At 42.4% G+C, this 25,611-nt stretch overlaps 2 protein-coding genes across 4 annotated transcripts in view; one reads left to right on the top strand and one right to left on the bottom strand.

Moving 5' to 3' along the window:
- The window catches only part of PTDSS1 (phosphatidylserine synthase 1), a 197,804-nt gene that overhangs the window by 117,298 nt on the left and 54,895 nt on the right, over positions 1–25,611 (top strand). The window contains exon 1 of one of the 2 annotated variants that reach the window (XM_050941037.1): positions 24,345–24,641. The exons of the other annotated variant lie outside the window; for it this stretch is intronic. Coding sequence (XP_050796994.1) covers positions 24,463–24,641 — 179 coding nt within the window. The 5' untranslated portion in view covers positions 24,345–24,462. Of the gene's footprint in view, positions 1–24,344; positions 24,642–25,611 lie in introns of those variants that run through there. 2 annotated transcript variants of the gene reach the window in all.
- Positions 405–24,182, bottom strand: MTERF3 (mitochondrial transcription termination factor 3). Of its 2 annotated transcripts, none has more exons than XM_050941066.1 (8): positions 24,085–24,182; positions 22,364–22,715; positions 18,425–18,577; positions 16,797–16,986; positions 9,914–10,061; positions 8,849–8,920; positions 6,194–6,355; positions 405–654 (listed from the first exon to the last, which is right to left on the bottom strand). In XM_050941066.1, the coding sequence occupies exons 2-8, from the start codon at positions 22,692–22,694 to the stop codon at positions 460–462; spliced, it is 1,251 nt and encodes a 416-aa protein (XP_050797023.1). In that variant the 5' UTR covers positions 22,695–22,715; positions 24,085–24,182; the 3' UTR covers positions 405–459. The 2 variants fall into 2 exon arrangements, with proteins under 2 accessions (XP_050797023.1, XP_050797024.1); XM_050941067.1 differs by having other exon boundaries at positions 22,364–22,718; positions 24,085–24,180.

Genomic DNA, 25,611 nt, shown 5'->3' on the forward strand with positions numbered 1-25,611 from the left:
TGCAATAGAACTGAACAGAATAATAATCTTCCTGTTCCAGCATTATCTGTCTCTTTCAAAAAGTGCAACTGTGTCCATCCAAGCAAACCAAAAATAGGATCAGTTTTTCATCTTACAATACATAAATTGTGGGTGAAAAAGTAGCAAAAAATAAATTTTTAACATGCTTTATAAGTCTGGGTTCTTAGCTGGCTGCATTGCCAATCATGAATGAATATTAGGATTTTATTTCAAGAGTTACATCAATAATTATACATACATTTGCTTAACCCTTTTCCATTAAGAAATCCATATTTTAAATCAATTTAAAATATATATTAGTCTTTATCCTTACACATTGCAGTAATTTCATAAGCAATAACTTTTTAAACCAGTAAATAAGCAGTTAAGAGACAGAAGAGCAGTTTTTGTAAAACACATTTATTTCATAACATTCTCTCTTTTTACATGTGTTACTAATTAAAGTGTTTTTAAGAATTTTTCAAAGTCCTTTACTGAGGCCTTGGCAACCTCTGTACAAAACACCTCATCGGGCATGGATACTAGTTTGTCCAGAGAGATGTAGCTAGGCTGTGCTGGGTCATACTGTGCTCTTCCCAAAAATGTAAGAAACATATGTCTTTCTTTGACTCGTAATAGCTTTGAATTGAAAACCTAGGAAACAAATAAAAGGTTGAGTTTTATAAGCTTCAGGCTCTATAAGTACATCTAAAACTAAAAGTTTTGCAACTAAAATAAAAGTTCTGAATAAAAATGGAAGTTTTGCATTTTCCCCCCTCCATTTTTTTTAACCATTCCTCATTAAGTATATGAGTGAGATCCTATTCAACACTCAATTTTTTTTTTTTGAAATTAACACTGTTGGAATTAAACAGAGAATCAATACATGAAGATAAATCTCTAGAAAGTAACTTCACACAGTGGATTCCATTTATTAGCAACTGCTTGGTTCCCAGCAAAAAGCTGTCATTATCTGGAAGTTGCCAATAAGCAGAAGGTAGGTTTGCAGAGCTGCAGCGAGGGAAGAAAGCATTGGGATGTGCCTTCCCTGCCTGCAGCACTGCAAGCCTGTCTGCAGCTGGTGCATGCAGGATGAAGCCCAGAGAACACTTGGAGATGTACCATGCCTCCCCACGGAACCCCAGTGCCTTCACTCACCATGGAAAACCCTGACATTTAGACTGTAACCTCCCTTGCCCTACCCACAACCTCCCTTCCCAGTCTGCAGCACCAGGACTCCTGCAGGGGCTTCCCCAGTGGGCAGGGATGCGAGCACCCCAGATGGTTAACTCCTGTGAAGGCAGGGGGCTGCCACCAGAGAAGGAAGCTCTTTGATGTGCTAAGCCTGGGACTCCAGTGCCAGGTCAGGACGCACCCTGGAGAGCGCAGGAAAAGGTACCACACAGCCCTAGGATTTCCTTCCCTGGCTGCAGCCCTGCAAACTTGCCTGTGGATGGGGCCTTTATTCCAATCAATCAATTACATAAAAAAAAAAATAGTAAGCAGCATGCCTATTACCAATATTCAAATCCCATTAATATTAAAGGTAATGGGATGGAATCAGCTCCCGTTAACTGAAAATTATTAACACTGAGTTTGCTATTAAGCAGCATTCCCTGTATATGCTAACCCATAAATCAATGGTACTCTCTACCCTGGAATACTGTGTTCAGTTCTAGTCACTCACCTTATTTAAAAAAAAAAAAAAAGAATCTAGCATAAATGGGGGTTCAGAGATAAGTAACAAGAATGATTGCAGGCAAACAAACTTCCATATGAAAAGAGATTCGGACTAGGATTTTATTTTAGAAAAGAGACAAATGAGAGGATGAGGATATGATAACAGTACAAAATAATGAATAGTAGAGTGGTGGTAGATTAGGTACAGCTATTCACCTTTTATAATGCAGAACCAACGGGCTAGACAATGAAACTGATAAAAGGAAGTTTTTCATACAGTACACAATTAGCTTGTGGAACTCATTTTCACAAAATAACACTGAGGCCAAGCAGTAGATAGGATTCAAATACGGATTGGGCATGTATATGGCTAAGGTATCCAGAGTTATAGCAGTACGGATTAAAACAAACTCAAGAGTTTTGGGAGGAATATAATTTCTCATGCTTCAGAGCATCACTCAACTTCTTCAAGGGGAATTAAGACGACACTACCTGGGGGCAGATTATCCAGAACTGCTGACTGCAGGGCTTCTTCCCCTTTCCTATGAAGAGGCTGGTATTGGTATGGTATTCTTACTCTGGCCACTCTTGGAGACAGGAGGGGGGAGGGACAGCTTAAGTGGTTTGAGCACTGGCCTGATAAACCCAGGGCCGTGAGCTCAATCCTTGAGGTGGCCATTTAGGGATCTGGGACAAATATCTGTCTGGGGATTAGTCCTGCTTTGAGCAGGGGGTTGGACTAGATGACCTCCTAAGGTCCCTTCCAACCCTGATATTCTATGATACTGGAGTAGATGGACACTAGTCTGTTCTGGTATGGCAGTGCCTATGTTCCTGCCCCCCAAAAGCTTACCATGTAAATAGGACATGGCACCAAGTGGGGATCAGAAGAAGGAAGAGTGTGACAATTAAGACTATTTTAATGGTTGTTAATAAAAATGACATTTTTTCTCCCCTCACTTCTCATAAACAAGATGGCAGAAGAGAATTTTTAGGAGCAATTTGAGTGAGGCAAAGGAGGGGGCTTGGTGAAAGATTTGGGGAGGTCATTCCCAGCATAAGGGGTAGCATGAAAGAAGCAAAAGGAGATGGGAGAGGAGAACAAGAAGCGTGAAAGCTGATGATGCTGGCAGAATGGAGAGGGCAGAGAAGACACAAAGAGAAACCAGGTTAGAGATCTATCTTCTTTAATTTGGCATTGCAATGCTTTTTTGTTATCAGATTAGTGAAGACATGAGTCTTCTGTTTGCATAATAGCTTGGTCAGGTAATCAGATTTTGCAGTGGAGAGAGTCCCCTTCTACAATGAGTTGGAAAACATAGAGCTATAAGCCAATGTTTCAATATTTGCCCTGAAAAGGGCCATTTCACTTAAGATTGTCACTTGAGTTGCTTTTCGGACCACAAGGCTGTCAACAGTGTTCAGTCGCCATGTTGAGGGCTCTGATCCTGCTGAAGCACAGGTAGGACCACATGAAGGTTGCCATCTTCCTCCCTAGAGAGGATCACGGATGAATGATGAAAGGCCTTAAAAGCAAAGACATGACACTTAAATATCATGTGCAGCACAATGGTGAGGCCATGAAGCATCTCAAGAGGGGGATGAGGCAGTGGAAGCAATGAGTGCAAAAAGGGATTTTGGATGGACTAAAAGTAGGTGCTAAATAGATCTGAGAGGAGACTGTAGTAGTCCAACCAGGAGCTAATTAGGGTGTGGACAAATAATCTGGTCATCAGGACAAAGGGAGCAGATTTTTGCACATGGCCTATATGATGTGGGGGGGGGAAGGGAAGCATAAAAAATAAGTCCGATTATAATTAAGGCTGTCGTTTAGTCTCAGCAGTCACAGAATCTGTGACTTACAAAGACCTCCGTGACTCCAGCAAGCGCCAGGTGGCAGCTGCAGGGTCCTCTGCAGCCTGCGGAGGCAGGAAGCTGTGGGGGAATCCTGCAGCTCCCGGCTACCACAGGTGACAGGGGGAGCACTGCAGCTCCCAGCCACCCCGGTGGCAGGAAGGATACGCCACTACTAGCTACTGCAGGTGGCAAGGGGGACCTGGCAGCAGGGGGAATCCCTGCTGCTCACAGCCACCCCAGGTGGCAGGAAGGATCCACACTGCTCCCATGCACCACAGGTGGCAGAGGTGATCCACCAAGCTCTCAGCCACTGCAGGCAGCAAGAGGGCGCCCCAGGGCTCCTGGCTCTGTGGGAGGAGGCTAGGCCCTCCTTCCTAGGCTACCTCTTTTGTCATGGATATTTTTAGTAAAAGTTAAGGACAGGTCACAGGCTTCTGTGAATTTTTCATTATTGCCTATGACTTGTCTGTGACTTTTACTAAAAATATCTGTGACAAAATCTTAGCTTTAGTTATAATCCTAGGTGGCAGGGAGGATGGTAGCATCAACTGTTGTGGAAAAGAGGTAACAGAGGGCTTGGTTTGAAAGTGTGTGTGTTCGGTTTTGCATGAGGCTTGAAATGGTGATGATCCACTAGCTAAAATGAGATGTTAGAGAGACAAAGATGAGGCTCATCTGGAGACAGTTTATATTTGTGAATCACCAGCATAAAAGCAATAGTTAATAGTGAGTGCAAGGGCCCCATCAAAGATAGAGCTCAGGCGGAAAAGTTGATGTGTCAAAGAACTGAGCTTTCAGGAATTCACAAGAGATAAAAAGCCTTCAAAAATGTATGCAGAAAGAATGGCTGAACATGTAGTTAGGAGAACCACCAAGAGGGATGGAGTCATGAACGTAAGGGATGATGTGAATAGTACCAAAGGCAGGAAGATGAATATGGAGATAGATACTGAGGCCATTGGACTTAGTGTTAGAGCAGTGGGTCTCAAACTTTTATATTGGTGACTCCTTTCACACAGCAAGCCACGTGTGACCCCTCCTTATAAAATAAAAACACTATTTTACATTTAACACTATTATAAATGCTGGAGGTGAAGTGCAGTTTGGGGCTAGAGGCTGACAGCTCGCGATCCCCCTCTCCCCCATGTAATAATAATCTCACAAGCTCCTGATGGGTCACGACCCTGTTTGAGAATCCGTGTTAGAGAATTTTGAGAGGGAAGAGTGGAGATACGGGCAGTGATGGGAGGTCACACAAGATTTTGTCATTTTACCTTGGAGGGAAAAAATGGTCATCAAGATCCCAGATGGAGAAAGAGAGAGAGAAAGAATCCTCCCCAACAATCTGTTAGTTTAGCTTTTTGTTTGGTCTTGACTTCTTAAGATCAGCCATCCCATGGCTTTTACTTCAAGATTTAGAATGTTAGACTCAGAGTCATGGCTACAATCATTTAATTCCTTCTTAAACTGCCCTTCGCAGTTTTAAATTGCACGTTTCACTTGTAAAAAGTTGCCATGTTCCACTCAGAGGTGACTGCATTTCAGCAGTGGGTAAAGCAAACCCTAAATATACTGTTTATTTTTAGGATGAAAGAAACTGTAAGGCAGTAGAAAAAAAGTTAATTATCAGGAACTCAACTATTTCTGCAATACACCTCAGTAAAGATTTTAAGCCGTTTAAGTAGTACACTGATGAGTGAAGACATTTTGTTGCTTGCCATATACATTCTAAAGGCAATACAAGAAATTACATTCAAGCGATTTAATGATATTAAACTTCTGCCAGATAAAATATTTAACTTAGAAACAGGGCAAATCTGAAAGAAGTCATTGCGAGAACCGCATTTTTAGAACTAGTTAAATACCTGATGAAGAGGGTTTGGATTTTTTGGATTGGATTTTCCAAAAATTAGGTTGAACTTTCTCCAGTGTCCTTCCTATTTCGCCCACCAACTGACAGGAAAACCTTAGATCCAGTGGTACTCAGACCTCAGTGGTTCAGGAGCCAAATTAACGATTAACATTACCCAAAAGAACCACAGTAGTGTGAATTCATTGTTTAAATTTACTATTTTACCTGTATACATTATTCTAACAACAAAATGACCAAGTATTCCACAATAATAATATAGTAAAAGCATCCTGATTGGTTAATAATTAAATCACACTGTTTTAGTATCATGTGCTGCAAAGAGCCGCAGGGGAGACATTAAAGAACCACTTGCAGTTCCCGAGCCTCAGTCTGAGTATCGGAGGTGCAGATGATGAAGGCTCCAACAACAGTATTCAGTGCAGCAGGCACTTCTCTATATTGTAAATCAGCCAGTAGAGGTCACCACTGCCATAACCATAGAAAAGATTATTATGTTCACTGGACCAAGGAAGAAAAAAGTGCCAAATGAGCTCCCAAATTGAAATCTTTAGCACATCTGCCTGTTGCTCCACTGAACTAGTCATGAGTGAATTATTACTAATAAAAATTGTTCTAATTTAAGCAAAGCCCCAAACTACTTTTTGCTGCCAGAAATCACTTGAAGAATCCATGTGGATTCTGGCAGTTGTAGAAATTTGCCCTCAGTGCTGGCCCAGTGAAGGAAATCAAACTGCTTGTTTTGATGGCAATTGCACTTTAACCCACAACTCTTAAATCTCTTACTTGAGGGAAGTTAGTAAGGATGTGGTGGGGAATGCCCATTACATTGTGCAGGTAGTCAAAAGTCTCTGTTAGCTTCCTTTTGTTTGCAGTTAAAATCTTGGGGATTTTAGATACAATCTGCTGAATTTCATTACGTCGAAAACCAAGTTCAACCTGGCACATCTGAAAAACAAAATAAATCAGCGATGATAATTTGATTTTTCTTAAATCACTAAAACTTGTTATATTTAAAAAAAATACGTTATCTGTACTATTAAGATATTGCAATCACTGGTCATCTAGCTGTGGGTATCTAAACTATAGCGTCCCCACAAACATGTGGACAGTGCTATGTCGACAGAAGAAGCTACTGTCTCTCAGGGAGATGAATTAATTATGTCAATGGGAGAAATGCTGTCAGCAGAGGAGCATCTTCACTAAAGTGCTATAGCGGTGCAGCTGAGCTGCTGTAGCACCGTAGACAAGCCCTTACTGAGGAGACGTCTTAAGAAGCAGGGGTGTTCTCATGAAAAACTGGATGTTTCTCAATCCTGTGAAGCCAGCCAGCTCTGCAACAGACTGAACTTTTTTGGGAGAAAAACTACTTTATTAGACAGGAACAGTAACTACTAAGAAGTGCAGACCAAGGGTTGCTTTGATTTTGTTTTGTATTGTAACCTTTTGTTTCCATCACTTCATCTTGTCTTTAGTACACACTTTCTCCTTTCTTAAATAAACCTTCTGTTTTACTACAAGTTGTGTGTGTTATACAGGAGTGGTGATTTAAGGTAAAACTAGTAAACTGGATACTATACTCCTTTTTGGGGCAGAGGACCTGGCATTTCTGTGATTAACTAGTGTCATGGGCTGGATACCACAGAGGAACGCTTCAGACTGTGGGACTCAGATGCACCAAACTTGCAAGGCAAAGACAGAGCTAGTATAGCCCAGAGAAGAGTACTTGAGTGGCTGAAAGGCTGGTTGTGTTAAGCAGCTAATACCCAGCTAGGCACAGAAAAGACACCCTCATGGCAGAGGCAGGAGGACTCTCAGTCCTGGGTGCCCTGAGAACCATCAGACCATCTAACAACTGTCTGATGGAAACAACTCTTGTCCACTACCAATCTAGGCTGGATTTGAACTACTGATCTAAAGTTTAATAGATTCTAAGGCCAGAAGGGACCTCTACGATCCTCTAATTTGAACTTCTGTATAACACAGACCACAGAACTTCCCCAAAATAATTCCCAGAATCTCTCTCTCAGAAAAACAACAAGGAGTCCGGTGACTCTCCATGCATCTGAGGAAGTGAGGTTTTTTACCCATGAAAGCTTATGCCCAAATAAATCTGTTAGTCTTAAGGTGCCACAGGACTCTTTGTTGTTTTTGTGGATACAGACTAACATGGCTACCCCCTGATACTTCTCTCAGAAAAATATCTCATCCTGATTTAAAAATGGTCAGTGATGGAAAATCTACCACAACTCGTGCTAAATTGTTCCAATGGTTAATTACTATCACCATTAAAAATGTACACCTTATTTCCAGTCTGAATTTGTCAAGCTTCAGCTTCCAGCCACTGGATTATGTTATACATCTCTCGGTTAGACTGAAAAGCCCATTATTAAATATTTGCTCCACATACAGGTACTTATAGACTGTAATCAAGTCTGCAAGATTAAAGACTATCTCACTTGTTGTCCCTGAATTATCTAGCCTTCAGGGGACTTATCTCCACAGTATTACTAGATTTAAATTAGTGACTGTTTCTTCCCATCCACAAAGCTGAGGACAGCAACACTATGTACTTCATTAGACAGAGACACAAACTTGGGCTTTTCAAAAACATTCATTGTGACATTACTTCCACAGATTGAGGATTCAAAGTTCATTAAAAAGAAAGTGCTATTAATTGAAACAATCTGCTCCTTTCCAAATCTCCTCCTTCACCACACCCCTTCCTGATTGGCAGATTTCCAATAGTCAGGAGTTTCAGAGCAGCTATTTTATCTGAAAACAATAGATTTTTATTCATTTATGGATTATATGGTAATATGATTTCTCAAATTGCATTACTGCACATCATGCTGTTGGCCTAGCTGGTGTGACAGCACAATAATTAAAGCAATATACAACTTACATTTTGAAAGGGGAAAGAAGTCCTTACGGAATTGCAAGTTATTTATCCAACAATTGTTAATCATAACCATCTGCTATCAGATAATAGGTGTCAAATACACTTTTTGGCAGCTCAACATCCTACCAAAAGAAGATAATCAGCTGCATATTTCTTGTTCCTAAATCCTCAGGCATAATTACTATATTTTTTGCCAGCTTGGGTTAAGAAAAGATAGCGGCCCAATCTTTCACTGTTTACTCAGAAAATGATATCCGTTGATGTCAACAGGACTTTTAACTGAGTAAATTATGCCCCGAGAATCCTCTAAATCCAAAATTAAAAAAAAACTAAAACAAAGTGCTATTGCACGTGTGCTCTGAAACCTGAATGTTAAAGACCAAAACAGTTTTACTAGAAAGATCCTTAAAGTTATTTTAGATGCTCATATAAATACATTACCTCCTGCATGGAATTTACATCAAAGGAATTTTAAGTCTGTATTTTTAACTAGCATAGCTATATGATACATTGACTTATCAGATGGTTTTTAAGTTTACCTGCCAATTTTCTTTTATAGGCTCAAGACTGCCAGTCAGTAGCCTTGGAAGACGAACTACTAAATCCCGGGTCTATAATTTAAAAATGGGAAAGATTATTGTTATTGAAACCACAACTGTTAGAAATCCATCCATGTAAATCAGATACATATTTTAAATTCACAAATGTTTTGTTGGATTTTTACACACATATGCTCCTGAATTTCAATTCTAGTCTGAGGAAATTAATTCTTTCACTTGAAAATTCATTATATCTCCAGCACCAGGATTAGAGAGTCTGAAAAGAAAGGGAAAAAAAAGGAGGAAAAGGTACTAATAAATAGCTGGAGTCAAATTTTACCATTTGGAAAAGGATGGGATTGAAAAGGTATGGTGAAACAGCAGGAAGATGAGATTAAAATAGGCCTACGGACAAAGGCATTTTGAACTCCACATCCTTTGACAGTTATCTTTCTAGCCAAAGAGCAGAGGACACCCTTTGGAGGCTGATAATTAAGGATTAGCCGTTGAATGAAGTAATTAACTCAACTCCTACATGCATCAGAAGACTGAACAGACTGCTAATGCCTTGAAGACCATAAAGCAAGGAACCAAGCATCTAATCTGGTCTCCTGTGCAACCATGCAGAGTACATCCAATAGGTTTCTGGGATGAACACATTGTTAGGAGATTATGCCAGTATGGTATTTGTATACTATATGATGTACTTAAGGCCCTCGTTATATTGCAGAATTTAAAAAAAAGATGAAGTCTGTTTTATTTATTGTTTTAGCAGTAGGATCAATCCTCTGATGCTGCATCAGATGATAAAGCTGTATACACATTTGACATTGTTCACAGATGTACTGCCTTCAGAGGCAGTATTTTGGGATCCCTGGTGTTAAAGATTCAAGCTACTTGCCTGGGGGAGTTAAAGTCATGTCTTCAGCAACAGCGGGAGAGTGATAATCAATAACCTTGCACGTACACTATGAGTATTTTGAGGTTATCTATGAGCACCTATATTTCAATTCTAGCCTACTTTCACTAACAAAATACATAAGTATGTAGGGGTATATTATTTACCTTTTGCACACTTAGTCCAAGTTCTTTTTGGAAGAAACCCAACCTATTATCCAATCTTTCCACTGAAAAAGACAGTAAAAATGGAGCTCTCGAGACCATCTGTGCAACTGCTTCCTTACCAAATTTTTTTGATTTTAGGTAAGCCACTCTAGGAAAGAGCAAACAATCAGTGATGAACATTTTTTGCTTCCATTTATTCATCTAGTTGCTCAAATTCCTCAGTGATATCTTGCAAACAGACAGATGTTTTAATATTAACATACAACCCTGCCAGAAATAATTAGGGGGGAAAAGTCTGCTGTTATCATAAAAGCAAAATACCATCCCTTCCAATTAACTATAAGCAAAATATGAGAGCAAAATGTCAGTACTGAAGACAGATTTTAATTCTTTCCAGCTGTACTTAAAATACAGGTTAAAATAGTTATCTGCCTAACTACCAGCCTGTCTCACAGATTAAAAGCACCCTAATAAACATCAGGGCATGTGGCTATGATAATATACATTGCCTTCTGCTTATTTTAATGAAATACATTTTCATTGCTTTGGTCAAACTTAAGAAGGACCTCAATACCATCCTCCCTTGCACAGTCCTATTATGCCAATATCACAGAAGTAGAAATGTTGTACCAATTATACTAGACCAGTAAAAACCAGCAGGATCTTATTAAAGGGGACAAGGCAAAGATGCCATATTTATTATTATAACAATTTATGACTAATAACTAATATCTTAATTCTTATACACACACATTATACCTATTACCTATACACACACACACTCACATTATAATACCTAATACCTACACACACACACACACACACATTCATCAGGTGTTCTGCAGCTGCTGCATAGTCACCAGTCCTGAAGATAGCTTAAGTTCATGGCTTGATTTTGCAGCTTGGGTTCGTAGCTTGTGGCAGCTAACTGGCCAGGAAAGCTGGGCACAAGGCTGAGCTGGATCTCTGTTGGGCAAGCACCGATGTTCTTCCATGTTGGCAGCAGAATGTTACCCATCTCACCCTTCTTTTTTATAGGCTTTTAGTTTGGATTCAAAGTCTATAGGTCTTGCTGTGTCACGCTGCTTCTGGGTTTAGGTTGATCACCCATCAATTGCAGGCGTGACTTTCAGCCTTGAACCTGGCTTTGATCTTCCTTCTGTTGTTCTGTTGTCCTTTTCTTTTTAGGGTGGATGCTTCTTACTTTGTTTAGGGCTGTTGTCTAGGTCTTCAGCCGTTGGTATTTGAACTTTATCTCATCAGGACAGGCTGGGGTTGGAGGTTGATTCCATCATTCATACATACCTCATTCACACATCTAAACTAAACTAATAAGATTACAGCAGGGTTTGCAAAAATGAAGGTTGGAGGAAGCTTTTACAAAATGGAGTGAGTGTTTTAAAATGAGGTTTGAATTACAATATGGAACAGAAGTTACAGTATAGGCAAGTGTAGTGAATGGTGAACAGAAGTTACATTAATAAAGTGAACAATTGAAAACAATTTCATTTATCAGTTCTACAGAAATACCATACAATGCCATGTATGGAGAAACTTTCCACAAAAAAGTAGATTAAACATTTTTAGACCTGTAGAAGTTATTGTTGTTATAATAGATCTCTACTTTTGGTCATTGGCCCCAGGATTTAGTTATAAAATATCTGGTTGCCAGGACACAGAAACAGTTGATCAACAACCTTTCAAGGGGAGCAGTGGGGTCAAAAAACCTAACTGGCTTCAAGACTGAGCTTGATACATTTATGGAAGGGATGGTCTGATGAGACTGCCTACATACAATGGCACATAGCTGACCTGCAACTGCTAGCAGCAAATATCTCCATCATCTGGTGATGGGATACTAGATGGGGAGGGCTCTCAGTTACTACAGATAATTCTTTGCCAGCTGTCTTGCTGGGGGTCTGAAAGGTCTAACTGATCGCCATATCTGGGGTTGGGAAGGAATTTTCCCTCAGGTCAGATTGGCAAAGACCATGGGGGAAGGGGCTTTCTCCTTCTTCTGCAGCATTGCCAATCTGACTGGGGAGGGGAGGGGAAGTAGTGTCATCTTCCTCTGCAGCATGGGATACAGGTCACTTGCAGGTTTAAACTAGTGTAAATGGTGGATTCTCTGAAACTTGAAGTCTTTAAATCATTATTTGAAAACTTCAGTAACTCAGAGGTTAGGTAGTCTATTATAGGAGTGGGTGGGTAATGTTCTGTGGCCTGCAATGTGCAGGAAGTCAGATTAAATTATCATGATGGTACCTTCTGACCTTAAAGTCTATTAGTAACATTTTTATGTTTAAGAGAGGTTTATTTCCTCTCCATCTGCTGAAGTTAGTGAAAATGGAATTCTATTTAAAATACTATATGTAGGACCCTACAAAATTCCCAGTCCATTTCGGTCAATTTTAAAATTAGTCAATTTCACAGTTTCAGATGTTTACATCTGAAATTTCAGAGTGTTGTAATTTTGGGGTCCCAACCCAAGCAACAAAGTGAAATTGACCTAATTCCTGTCAGTTTGTTGCCAATAGGGTTCTGAAAAGAAACAATTTTCCTGTCACAATTTTACTCTGCTGCACTTCTTCCACTCAAATTTGCTAGATACTCTATTCCTTGCAATGAAACCTAGAATTCTGCAGAAACTAATGGCAGAGGTCTCCCATTTTCAGAAGAAGTCTCCTATTTACCCCTAATGAATGGGTTGTTCAAGGCCGGTTTAAATATATCATATACGTGGAATTGCCAATCCCAAAAATTCTAAAAAACACAGTGGTTTTTAAAATTTCACAATGTAAGTCAAAGGATTGTGGAGTTCTTTTTCTTTGCTTTCTCTTTGGTGAGTCATTAGGTTTCATGGTTTCAAGCTTTTCTGCAAAATCATGAGAGCCAGAAACTTACTTTAAAAACAAATTTAAAAAGTACAGCTAATATTTGCATGTGATCACCTGACACTAAGAGCTGGGACTTTTAAGACAGACACGAACAAGACTCATGATAATCCTGTCAGAGTTGGCAACCCTGTCAGATCAGCAGTTGTATAAAGCATGCTAAAGATTCAAGTCACCATTAAGTCTTTCAAAATAAACACGTTCGATGCAGCTGCACTACAGATACTGATTTGCAACTGTCAGAATTGTTATGAATTATGGAATGTTTTTACTTTTACAGTGTTTATCTCAAGTCATAAATGCCAAATCTATTGAAACTTGTGTTTTGTTTCCTGGCAACATGGGATCCATAACAATATAACATTCCAGAGAGTGATGTAACCAATATTGTGTCCATCTGTATTTAAGTGTTGAGGCACAGGTGATAGTGCTTCTTTAATTCAAAGGATACATTACATATTAATTCAACATACAGCCTGCTATATCCTCTGCACTAAAAACTTATTTTTAAAGTGCTATGCAAGCATTTATGAATGTCAAATAAAAGAAACTCACAAATCAAATGTTAAGTATATTCAAAATGAATTGGAGTGTATTTTTTTTTTAAAAACTTTGCAAGCCAAATGGCATTACAGGACATTCACCAAAATGAAAGTTTGACTTCACAGATGAGCTAGGTTGACTATCATTCTAAAGTGAGTATCTTGAGAAAATTAGAAGCAGCTGCAGACCCTTCAAAGTAAACATACTGCAGCATAGCTCTACCAGTAAATACTAGTTTCATATTGAATGTGATATAGGTGTCTTTTCTGTATAGACATATTGCTGCTCCATGGGAAAAAGGGTATTAATCTTGTGACAGCTAGCAAGAGTGCAGTAGATACAGGTCTGTTAGCATTTCTAGTCTAAATGCTAGCATTCAGGAATTTCTCTATTGGACAGACAGATTTGCTATGTGCAGAATCCAGGCAGGCATAGGCAAAACCAAGTTAGGTTTTGTAAAAAGTTGATTTCTAGACCAATTAAAAAAACTGGGAAATTTTCTAAATAAAAAAAAAAGCCCATTCTACTGCAGTACTTACACAAACTTAGCACTGGGGTGGTGAACTTGGCCAGAAAGTGAAACTGACTAGTTATTTCAGCATCCAGGTGTAACTGCCTCACCACAGTAAACAAACTGCATAAATTGGGTAATGAAAAGTAAGGCTATGTTTACACTATAAACCTTGGTTGAGGCAAGTTACATCAGCATAAAGTCGAAGCACTTAGTATGTCGCTTGTGCATGTGCATACTTAGCTCCTTGCATCTGCACTGTGCGTGCTCACCGGGAGTACTTGTATCGATGCAGTGCGGTGCACCATGGGTGGGTATCCCAGCGTGCAACCCACCACTGTCCAGCACATGTCATGGCAACACATAATGGGGCACAAATTAGTTGTGTAAGAATACATGGGAGCAAGGGGTCAACTTTCAGTGGGCAACTGTCTCCATCCCACAATGTCAGCTATATCAGGCGTTCTCAATCTTTTTCTTTCTGAGGCCCACACCAACATGCTATAAAAACTCCATGGCCCACCTGTGCCACAGTAATTGGTTTTCTGCATATAAAAGTCAGGGCTGGCATTAGGGGGTAGCAAACAGGGCAATTGTCTGGGGCTCCACACCACAGAGGCCCCAGCAAAGCTACATTGCTCAGGCTTCAGCTTCAGCCCCAGGTGGTGGGACTCAGAGCACATGCGGGTTTCAGTCCCACTCGATGGGGCTTCGGCTTTCTGTCCTGGGCCCCACCAAGTCTAACAATGGCCCTGCTTGGCAGCCCCCCTGAAACGTGCTCACGGCCCCCCAGTGGGCCCCGGGACCCTGGTTGAGAACCAGGGATCTATATAATAATTTTCATTCCTTTTTTCAAAATTCCACAGACGTGTGAGGCCCTCCTCACTGTCCACCATCACTAACAGAAGCAAGGAGTCTACACAGTTCTGCACTCTTGTCATGAGCATTGCAAGCACAGGACACAATACTCCAGTATTTGCAGAGCTGCAAGAAGAGATGAATCAGCAGGGAACATGATGATTTCTTGGAGGACAGATTGCTGTGGGACAAAGCGAGAACCAATTCAAGGTTGTTGATGGTGTTCACTGAGCAGCTGCAGAAGGTGACACACAGCTTCTGGACCTGAGAAACAAACGCTGTCTGGCTGGATCACATTGTAATTAAGGCACAGGATGATAAGCAGTGGCTGCAGAATTTCAGATGTGCAAGGCCACATTCCTGGATCTGTGTGCTGACCTTGCCCAAGCCCTCCAGTGCAGCAAGACCAAAATGAGAGCTGCATTGACAGTGAAGTGAGTGGCGATTGCACTGTGAAACCTGAAACATCAGATTGCTACTGGTCACTCAGGAATCAGTTTGGAGTTGAGAAATCCACCACCAGGGCCATTGTCATGCAAATGTGCAGGACTATTAATAGAGCCCTGCGTGGATACAAAAGTTGTGTATCCGCAGCCGAGCCATGAGCTGCAAAAATTATCTGCAGTTATCAGCAGATTTGCAGGGCTCTACTTACCATGGCTAGGCTGAGGCTCCAAGGCACCCTCATGCTGGAACCCAGTGGGGGAGAGGCATGTCAGAGTCACGGACCCTCCACCTCCCCTCAGCCGGGTGGGAACACAGCCAGGGGCTGCTCTCAGCCCTCCCCACAACCCCGGGCAGGTGGAAGGTCCACCGCAGCTCCACACAGCAGCCAGCCCAGCTCTTACTGTGGCCAGGCTGCGGCTCCAAGCCGCCTCCACCCCAGCTGGAGCCAAGTCAGGGAGAATTGCACTGTGGGGTGCCTGGGTCCCTCCACCTGCCCTGGCCAGGGCATCTGGGGACACAGACATGGGCTGGGGGCTGCTTGAGCCCTCCACCAGGGTAGGTGGAGGGACCCAGGCTCCACCGGGCTGCCAGCATGGCTCTCCCCAACCCGGCTCTGGCCAGGGCAGCTTGTAAACTGCAATTCTGCTAGGTTTAGCTATATCAGTCTAGAGAATTGAGTAAGCCATCTTAGCAGGTAGGCATGACATAGAAATCAGGCTCCTGGAAAAGGATGTGAGTAGCCCAAACCTTTCCAGCTTCTTCATTTGTTTTCTGTCCTCTGCTAGTCAGACTCACTCCCACAAAATAGCCAGGCAGAAGAATTTTGTTGTGACTCAACTACAGTTTCTCATTCTCAGAGTAATTTCAAAACACACGTTCCTACCTACCTAAATGTCATAATTGTAGCGTTCTCAGTCTAATAAGTGTTTTTGAATTTTTGTTGTTATGTTCCATTCTATGCATCCGATGAAGTGAGTTTTAGCCCATGAAAGCTTATGCTCAACTATTTTTAGTCTCTAAGGAGCCATAAGTACTCCTGTTCTTCTTTGAGTAGTGGCCGACTTAGATCTATGAGACTGTAGGATTCCAACTCCCAGGGGCCTCGCACCTAGCCCCCATAATCCTGATTGCTCTCCACAGTCTGGACTGATTCTGGCAACAGCAGCCTGCTGCACAGCCCCAGTTATAACTGCATCTCTCTGCTCCCTGTTTAGAAAGCTGCACTTCCTTGCTGCCTTATTTCCTCGTTCATGTAAAGGTGGCAGACATCAGTAGATATAGATCCCCAAACAGGTTGGGAGGCAGAAGGAAATTTGAGATGGGAATGGTGGGGGCACAGAAAGGCATGGGACAACCAACAGGTTTGTAGCACAGGTGCATAGAAATTGAGTGACTTTAGATGAGGAGGGAGGCATTTTGTGTGGATTTTTACTTAGGGCCCTGCACGCCAAGCACCAGCCCCACATTTGAGATTTTAAAGCATTTACACGTTAGACCTAACAAAATCCCACTGTAATATTTTACCTATTTTATAGATGGGTAAATCAAGGTAGAAGGGATTGGGTTTATGCGAGTATAGTTAGCAGGCATAGGATTAATGGATCTTGGGCTTGTTTCATGAACGACTTACCTTGTCTTTAGCGCCTCCATGTCTACAGCAAGAATGTATGGATTTTGGGTCAGGAATGGCCCCAGCTGATGATCTTCTACACCCACATCCTTAAGAAACAAAAGTCTTTTTCTTACATCTTTTTCAAAATCCAGTCTCAGTAGGAGTTGGCCTGCATGTGGACGTTTTTCTACTTTGGACAAATCAACTCCTACAGCAAATAAATCACAGACACTACGTTAGTTGAATGCTTAGTTAAACAAATTACGAGGAAGAGATTCATAAGAAACATAAGTACATGCTGCACTGCATGTATGAAGTCTTGAATACAACTTTTGTGCATATAGACAAAATATTTTGATTGCTCAAGATATTATGGTCAGAATAGCTTGTATATTCAGAACAGAACCAGATAAAACAAGCTCTAAATTCCTTCTAACGCGAATTCTGGTAGCAAAATTGAGATAGTTTATTTTTTGAAGAAAAAGACAGCAGGTTTCAGTATTGCAATCAGAGAAGTTAAGCACAGTAAGATGCATTTTACACCATATTCTGAACTGTGCAATGTGCAGGGATCTCATTTTGTTTGCCCAGAGGTATGTGCAGGTGGGGATCTCCCAAGTCTTTCTTATATGGGCACAGTAAATGAGGGGAAAAATGTATTGCAAAGTGCCTTTGGTTACCAACCTAAATAGCTCTCATTATTAGATTGTTAGCCAAAGGCAATTCTAATACAAAACCCACCTGCCCCAACAATCCAGCAATTCACTTTTTTCTCTGGGCTTTATTCCACACTAAAGGGTGTAACTTTTTGTCTGTGCTACTGTGTCATGCACTAACTGGTCCATATGGACTCTGCTGCCACACACTAAAAGTTCCCTAGTGCACTCTGATGTAGTCCCATTTAAAACAGTACTACGTTAATACACACTAGAGAAATTTTAGTGCATGGCAGCAGGGCCTACATAGACCATTAGCACACGGCACATTAATCAGGACTAAAGTCTACACTATATCAGACAGTTGTAGATAAGTCCCAAATCTCTTTGGATCTCCCCTCCCACATTTTTTTATTCTATGCATTTCTTGCACTTAAAGAAGGTTGATGGGGAAGGGAGGGATGAGATCACCTTGACTTCAGGCATCTTTTTCAATTTGAGGTCTTTTTTCAGAGCCAGGATTTTCCCCATTTCTCCTGCCCTGCCTCTTAATTTTTCTCACTTCTAGAGCCCTGCATGATAGTAACTTTCCTTCCTACCAAGAAGGAAAAAGTTGCAGCTTCTCCATAGCCAGTTAACATTTCTTCAGTGAGCCCAGAGGTATGGAGGCTGCTAGAGTACAGCAAGGTGTTCCCTACCCCCAGGAGCTGAAGGTGATGCCCTCTCAGTGCTCCTAGCTTGTGCTAGATCAACAGCTGAGCAACACAGATTCTGTCCCAAACTAACATACATTGCCGGTAACCCACATGAACAGCCTCTACTTGCGTTCATTTGTCCTGCATCTCTTCCCTCTACCTTGGATTGTGCATTGCTACACCTATAAAATTATGATTTGCAAGTTTACTGCTAAGTCAGTAAAATCAAAATATAAATTAAAGAATGCTCAACACATCAAGCACAAATAATCTGCCTAAACGTCATTGTACTTACCCAAAAGCACTAATTTTCTCAGAGTTTCTGAACGATCAACATAATCTCTAAGTGTGAAAGAACTGAGGGGCAGGGGTGGCTCAGCTACAATCTGCACAGCTTCTTCTTCAGAGATCTCCTCCAAAGCAGACGAAGGTGGTGTATCTTCCCAAACTAGAAGTCATTAATAAGAGAAATGTTAATAGATTTTCTTGACAAACTGTTAGAATTTCCAGTACTTTCCCAGTCTGTCTCAAGAACTAGAAATTCAAGTATTTTCAAAATTTGATTTTACTAGTGTTGTTGCTTTCAGTTGTTTAGGGTATTTCTTCTGTGAGACAACTATGATTACCAGGCAACAGGAAACACAATTAGCTGTAACGTGATGAACTCAAAGGACCGATTCTTTCCCTAGCTCAGCCAGGACTTCCTGCTAATCCCGCAAAAGTTTTTTTTGCATGCTTAACTTTAAGCATCCAAGTGGTAATATCATGTTCTTAAAACTAAGCATGTGTGTAAGTATTAGCAGGACTTTACAGTGCAACATGGGCAAGTCACTCAATCTTTGCTTCAGTTCTCCATCAAATATGGATAATATCAAACCCTAGCCAGTGAAGAACAATTAACAGTTGGAATGTATCTTAAGGTCCTTGGATTGATGCTGCTGTAGCAATAATCACCAAAAAGCTTCCTAATAGTGAGATCTATGAATTATGTAGTAGCCACACAAGGGAAGTTGTAAAAGCCACATCAGTTGAGATATTTAAATGTATAAAGCCTGGAGAATATTAGCACATCTCTTTGCAACAGCCCTGTAAAGTAGAGAACTACTGTTATCTCTGTTTAACAGATTAGGAATTTAGGTACCGAAATAGTGACTTACCCAAGACTGCACACAAAGTCTATAGCAGAGTTGGGAACTGAACCTATACATCCTGATTCCCAGTCTAGTGCCTTAACCACAAGACAATTCTTCTCACTTCTGTATGATTTTTTTTAAACCTACTCTTGTTACACTAATTTGACGTCTGTCTTGAAATGAGTTAGAAAAACACTTTTCTCTTTATCCATTTTGTACACTTGTCAGCATTTCTCACATACTGTTTCAAAGTTTCTTCAAGTTGTGTGGGTCTTTCACACAACAATAAGGGAGAAACAACTTTTTTGTTAGTTTTTAAAGAAAATAAAACTGAAAAACTACAAACTGGCAAGGACACTCAGGACCAGTGGCGTCCCTGAAACTGTCTCTTAAAAAAAAAAAATCCATTTAGTAGCTATGAAGTGGATGGTGTCCCTCTAACAAGGTTCTATATGTCAACACTTCAATTTTTCAGTACTGATAGTTTTAGCATAAACATCTAGCCAGTGTGCATAGCCAGTGTGGCTAGACAGAACAAAAGGTAGAGTTACAAGTTATATCATCCATCTGCCACTGTAACTGCAGAATTGTTTCTCATATTTTACCATACTTCGTAAAGTCTAGTTTTAAATGCCCTAAAAATAGAGACATGGCCTCTGGCACCTCTATTCCACAGTCTATACAGAGCTCTCACTGTTACAGAGTTTTAGATGATTTTCCAGCAGAAGTTTCTCTTTTCTCCATTTCATCCTAATATACCTGTCTGCATTTCTGGGACCAATTCAGCCCTGGCATAAACAGGCAAAACTCCATGGAAGTTGGAATATCTCACAGAGGGGTTGTAGGGCTTAATTAATGTTTAAAAACACAAAGTCCTGGTCTGTGTTAGAAAAGGTGCATGTTGCTCAAGAATACATATGTGAGAATACATATCACTAAACAGTTTGCTACTCTTCCACCTATTTGCACCTCTGACTGCAGAATCTCTATTTTGATGCACTCTGGGTGAAAGCCGACTCATCTAAACCAGATTTACACCCACTTTGCACTACAGTCACAGAGGACTCAATCCTTCTCAGTTATACACGGGGTTAGCTGCAAGTTTAGGCCAGACAAGTCAACACAGTTTAGGAAAATCACTTTTTCTAGTAGTCCCCATTTGCAAAAGGAGAAAATGATTTGCCAAAGGACACAAAAAGGAGTCTTTGCCAGAACCAGACTAAAACTCTGTTTCCTGGGTCCTGGTACTATGCTCATAGCCCACCTGTCTGCTAGGTGGAAGACAGGCCTGCAAGCAGTACCTAAAACAGTTTAATGATTAGTGTGTTTAAACTACTGTTTTAACACACTAATCATTTAACATACATTGTTATGATGATATAAAGGGTTAAAACAATCTCTAATACCTTATTTCACAGTTGCAAGTAAATGCTATTATAAGAATGAAGTATAATTCTCATACTTAGTACTTCCATAGCAATTTTTCTCCATACATATTAAAAGCCCTTTTCAGAGGTTGTTTTTTACTATCTTTATTTATGAGTGAGGGCACAGAGTGGTTCAGTGGCTTGCCCAAGGTCACACAATGAGTTTGTGGCACAATGGAGAAGAGAATTCATATCTCTATACCACCAATCTGATATTCTGATAAGCAGACTAAACTTCTGACTAGATTTAAAAGCAATCAGTATGGTTTCTGGATCAAATACTTGTCTCATATTACAGAAACTCTATATTAATACTGGGGTTCAAACTGAGTGAAACTTGTAAAGACTGTCCAAATATGCCAGCATGAACAGAATTGAATGAGTTAACAGCCAAAAGTAAAAAGTTTAAAGCAGGATTTTCAGTACAGAACAACAGAAGTTCCTACATCATGTTGCCAAAATGAGAATGCTTAGGTCAGTGGTTCCCAAACTTTAACAATCCATGAACTCCTTTCACTAAAATGTGAAATCTCGTGAACCCTCTCCTAAAAATGAATTATTTCCAGGGATTTAAGTTTAAATCTCCTCAGTGTGATACTAACAACCAACAAATGAGAAAATGAGAAGATTCACTCACATCTCAATGAAGCAAAACAGCTCTCCAGAGAAAATGACCTAGTATCGAATTACTGAGGCACCTTAACGCTGTTACATTGACTACAACGCCAGCTGGTTTGGTGTGCAAAGATCTTTTCTTCTGCCATCAGGGCCATCCCTAGGGGGGTGCCCTGTGAGGGACCACCCATGTACAGCATAGCCCCTGCTGACTCTGCCCTTCATGACGCCCAATTTCCCCATCTGCCAAGGACAGGGGTCCAAGCTGCCACCTGCATGCCTGGGGCCCCAGCTGCCGCCCTGCCCATCACAGGGCTCAGGCTGCCGGCCCACGCTAACTGTCGGAGCACGGTGCTGGGCAGTTGGGGCTGGCAGCCCAAGCCCCAGGGGGCTTGGGCTACCGGCCCCAACTGTCGTGGGCTCAGGCTGCCGGCCCCTCCACTGGCCAGGGCTCGGCTGCATGCTCTGCAGGGCTTGAGCTGCTGGCCCTTCCACTGTCCAGTGCTCGGGCTGCCAGCCCTGTGCTGCATGGGGCTCAGGCTGCTGGCACCTCCGCTGACGGGGGCTCGGCTCTCCGCTCAGCGTTTCACAGGGCTCGGGTTGTCTGCTCCACAACCGGGTCCCACCTGCTGCCTCCCATGCCCCGGATCCTCTGGCTGTCATTAAGGAAATTTTTCTGGCAAGCCCCCTTTAACATTATGCAAACTCCAGTTTGGGAACCACTGGCTTAGGCAGATGCCAGGTAAGATAGGCTACACAATAAAATGGCATGAGCCCTCATCACAGAAAAGCAGAGGAAGTATCAACTGAGATGAATGAGTCATGTGAGATGAGACATGGGATATGCTGACTAGAGAGTATATGAACTAGTAGCTGTGGGACATGAAGAATACCTAGAAAAAGGTGGTTTGAGATGCTGAAGGAGGACATGAAAGTTGGTGTCAGCTTGTTAGATATATCGGATAAGAATGCTTGGAGACTAAGAGCCAACAACACCAAACTGATGGGACATGGTAGATTTAAAGTTTAAGTTAAATTGAAGTTCTTAAAGTTTCTTACCTTCATATAATGTTTCTGTATCTGAGCTGGGTATTACGTCTGCTTGCTGCTGGTAGTGGTTTACTGGAGAAAGTAAGTTATTTTCTGAAGAAACAATCTGTCCATTACTTGAGTTGGTGGACTGTAAACGGTTCCCCAGAGATACAGATTGGTAGGTCTTCAATCCACGCTGAAAAAACTGATTATCAGTACACAGCAAAGATAGAACTGAAAGCTCATGTAACTGCATCCACGTTCTGTGAGTTCTTCTCAGTTGCTGAATAGAATTAGCAACATTACTTGTTTTCACTGATGAGCACCATATGCTTATCTGCCGAGCCCAAAAAGCCATCTTCTACATAAATACAGTTCCCTGCTAAGGAAAATCAGCACTTAATTATAGGGAGAAAATTGTCAGGAATAAAGCAATGCACCTCACTGTTCATACAAACTAGGTCAAAAGTTTAGGAAGCAGCTTTGTCAAAATTAAAGCAGAAGTAGGTCTGTGCTATCTAATGTCATTCAGCTGCCTTGTAAATTTACAAATGTGATATGCTATAAAATACATAATTGAACACAATAAAAACTATTTAAAAATCTCAAACTGAAAGGGTTTGCATTAAGTGTTAATTCTCAATAATCTCTTTATGGAAAAAAAAGAGAATTGGGGCACCACAGTATCAAGTCTCTTGATGGGGCACTGCCAGACTGTCCTTTGGTTCTGTTTGTACAAGCATATAGCACACAACTAAAGCTCCTAGGTGTTAGGCTAATACACATATAATTAATTATAACAACACATTTAATTTGGTTATGAGCATGCAATGAATAATGTATCTTGAAAGACAAGGCAGCTGCCCCTAGCCCAACAGGTACATTGCTCTTTTAGGCTATGGCTACAGTAGAGAGCTTACAGCAATGCACCCCCAACGCAGCTAAGTCAAGGGGAGAAGCTCTCCCCCCAAGTAGTGCAGTCCACACCAGTGCTTAAGTTGGTGTGACTTATGTCACTCAGAAGGTGCCTCATTCACATGCCTGAGTGACATAAGTTCTGCCACTTACGTTGGTATGGCAAACACACTATGTGCTCCTGCTCTGAGACAGATCCCGGAGCTAGGCCCATGCCAAGGACACTCAGCTCCCCAGGACACATGAAGCAGGAGCACCCAGCAGACCTATGGATAATGCCATGCTTAAAGTGCTCTGAAAACAGCAGGAGGGTCTGACTCTAACATAACCCCCGCCAAAGTAAGGTGCCATGCACAGGAATCAAAGAATTCACAATTTCTTGTATTACAGAATCACATGCACCCGTTAGCTCACAAAGCCGCTTACAAATATTTATTGTCACTGTTTTCAGGTGAGACAACAGGCCTCATACAAGGAATTAAAACCCAAGACATCCTAGGACTGGGGGGCGCAGGGACACTCAGTGGGGCTGGCTGGGGGCGCAAGGACGCTCAGACCGTGCCTGGGGTGCTGCCTCTGCCCTCCCTGGCGCGTCCGTGCCCGGAGCCCGGCTCTGAGCCTGTCCCTCCGAGGTGCTGGGCTGGCGGGAGGCGCGGTTCGCCTCGCCTCGCCTCGCCCCCCCGACACAGGCCCTGCGGCAGAGGGACGGAAGCGGGGCTGTGAGGCGACCCCGCTGGGAGAAGCCCTGGGGCCGCAAAGCGCCTGGCTGAGGGAACCGACCCTGGCTCCGGCCGCGGGGCCCAGGCGGCTGAACACGGCGGGGAGGGTCTCACCTGAGGCGGCGGGGAGCCCTCGTGCCGCGCCACTGACTCCTCCTGTCGCGCCGCCTCCTCCCGGCAGGTCTGCGCGCAGTGACCCTGCCTCGCCCGCCCCCTACCCCCACGTGCCGCAGAGGCGCTTCCTGCCGGGCGAGACCATCTGCCGGCGGGTGGGGGTGGAGACTCTCTTCCCTCTCCCCGCACGCGCAGTAATTCTCCGCCCCAACTCCCCCGCCTCGGCGGGGCCTGGTCCTAGCGCCCGTTTGGTCCCGCGCGCCCAGGGCCCCGGGCCGGGGAGCGCTTCTTTCTCTGTCCCGCGGGCGGCCTCCCCAGCAGCAGCTGAGCGCAGCAGGCGGCCGGGCCGGGCCGGGCCGGGCGTCGCCGCGCGGGGACATGGCGTCCTGCGTGGGGAGCCGGACCCTGAGCAAGGACGATGTGAACTACCGGCTGCACTTCCGCATGATCAACGAGCAGCAGGTGGAGGACATCACCCTGGAGTTCTTCTACCGGCCCCACACCATCACCCTGCTGAGCTTCACCATCCTCAGCCTCATGGCCTTCGCCTTCACCCGGTGCGCGGGGATGAATGGGGGAGGGACTGGATGGCAGGAGAGAGCCAGGGAAGGTTACTTAGCTAGGCGTGAAGGTTGCCAGGCTGGGCGACAGGCTAGTAGTTCAGTGACTTGTGGAGGCGCAGCCCAGCTGGGGACAGTCACACCGGTCTGGGTTGGTCTTTACAATGCGCCAGGTTTTCTTTTTTTAAAAAAAAATTCGAGCCATTATTTTGAACATGACCACAGAGCGACTGGGGTTCTGCACCTCTGCTAGATTTGTCCCCCGCCCTCTGGATGTTGTCAAGGCATCCCTGCCAAGTATTACTTCTGTGCTGGACTCCTAAAAATACTCATAAAGAGAAGGGTTTTTTTTGCTTTTGGAAAGCACCTAACTGCAGCAGGAGAATGCATCCTAGACTATCATACTATGATTTTATTCAAACTGGCATTCATTCACTTTGCCTGGTGTTTTTTATGCACAGGGCAAATCTGAAGTATAATCATTTGGGTTTGCTGTGTGTTTGGTTATATACCTGAAATCTTCTTTACTGGATACATATTTTGTGTCAGCCTCTCAAATTCAGATTATTTTAAGTGCTGATACTGTAGATAAAGACAAGGCATCTCTTATGTTAGTGATACTAGTCCCTTTTATCATGACAGAAGACAGTGCTGATAGAAGTCTGTTGTATGTTTCTTTTTCCTATTTCTTGATGGAGAAGGTAGTGTACAGTGAAAGGAGGGTGGGTTTGTTTGTTTCATTACCATCTTCACTGGTAAATTTCTTCAGGATTAGTGAGAGTGAGCTGTAACAGATCTTATCAAACCATAGCTGTGGCATCAAAATTGGTCTAGTAGTAGTATCAAGTAAGACTTTGTTTTGGCCTTTTTTCAATTAGCTTAATCCAAATTACAATGTGTCTTAATAAGTTTATACCTCTAGCAAGATATAGAGTATCAGGTACTAGAAATGAATCATATATTTTTT

The sequence above is a fragment of the Gopherus flavomarginatus genome, chromosome 2 (genome assembly GCF_025201925.1).
Source record: "Gopherus flavomarginatus isolate rGopFla2 chromosome 2, rGopFla2.mat.asm, whole genome shotgun sequence".
Taxonomy (NCBI): Eukaryota; Metazoa; Chordata; order Testudines; family Testudinidae; genus Gopherus; species Gopherus flavomarginatus.

Excerpts from the sequence above, each read along its gene's own strand:
- MTERF3 (XM_050941066.1), bottom strand. The coding sequence starts at position 22,694 with ATGGCTTTTTGGGCTCGGCAGATAAGCATATGGTGCTCATCAGTGAAA. Across the intron at positions 16,987-18,424 it reads GAGAAAATTAGTGCTTTTGG|GAGTTGATTTGTCCAAAGTA; the intron begins GTAAGTACAATG and ends TATTTGCTGTAG. Across the intron at positions 10,062-16,796 it reads ATGGAGGCGCTAAAGACAAG|AGTGGCTTACCTAAAATCAA; the intron begins GTAAGTCGTTCA and ends GCTCTTTCCTAG.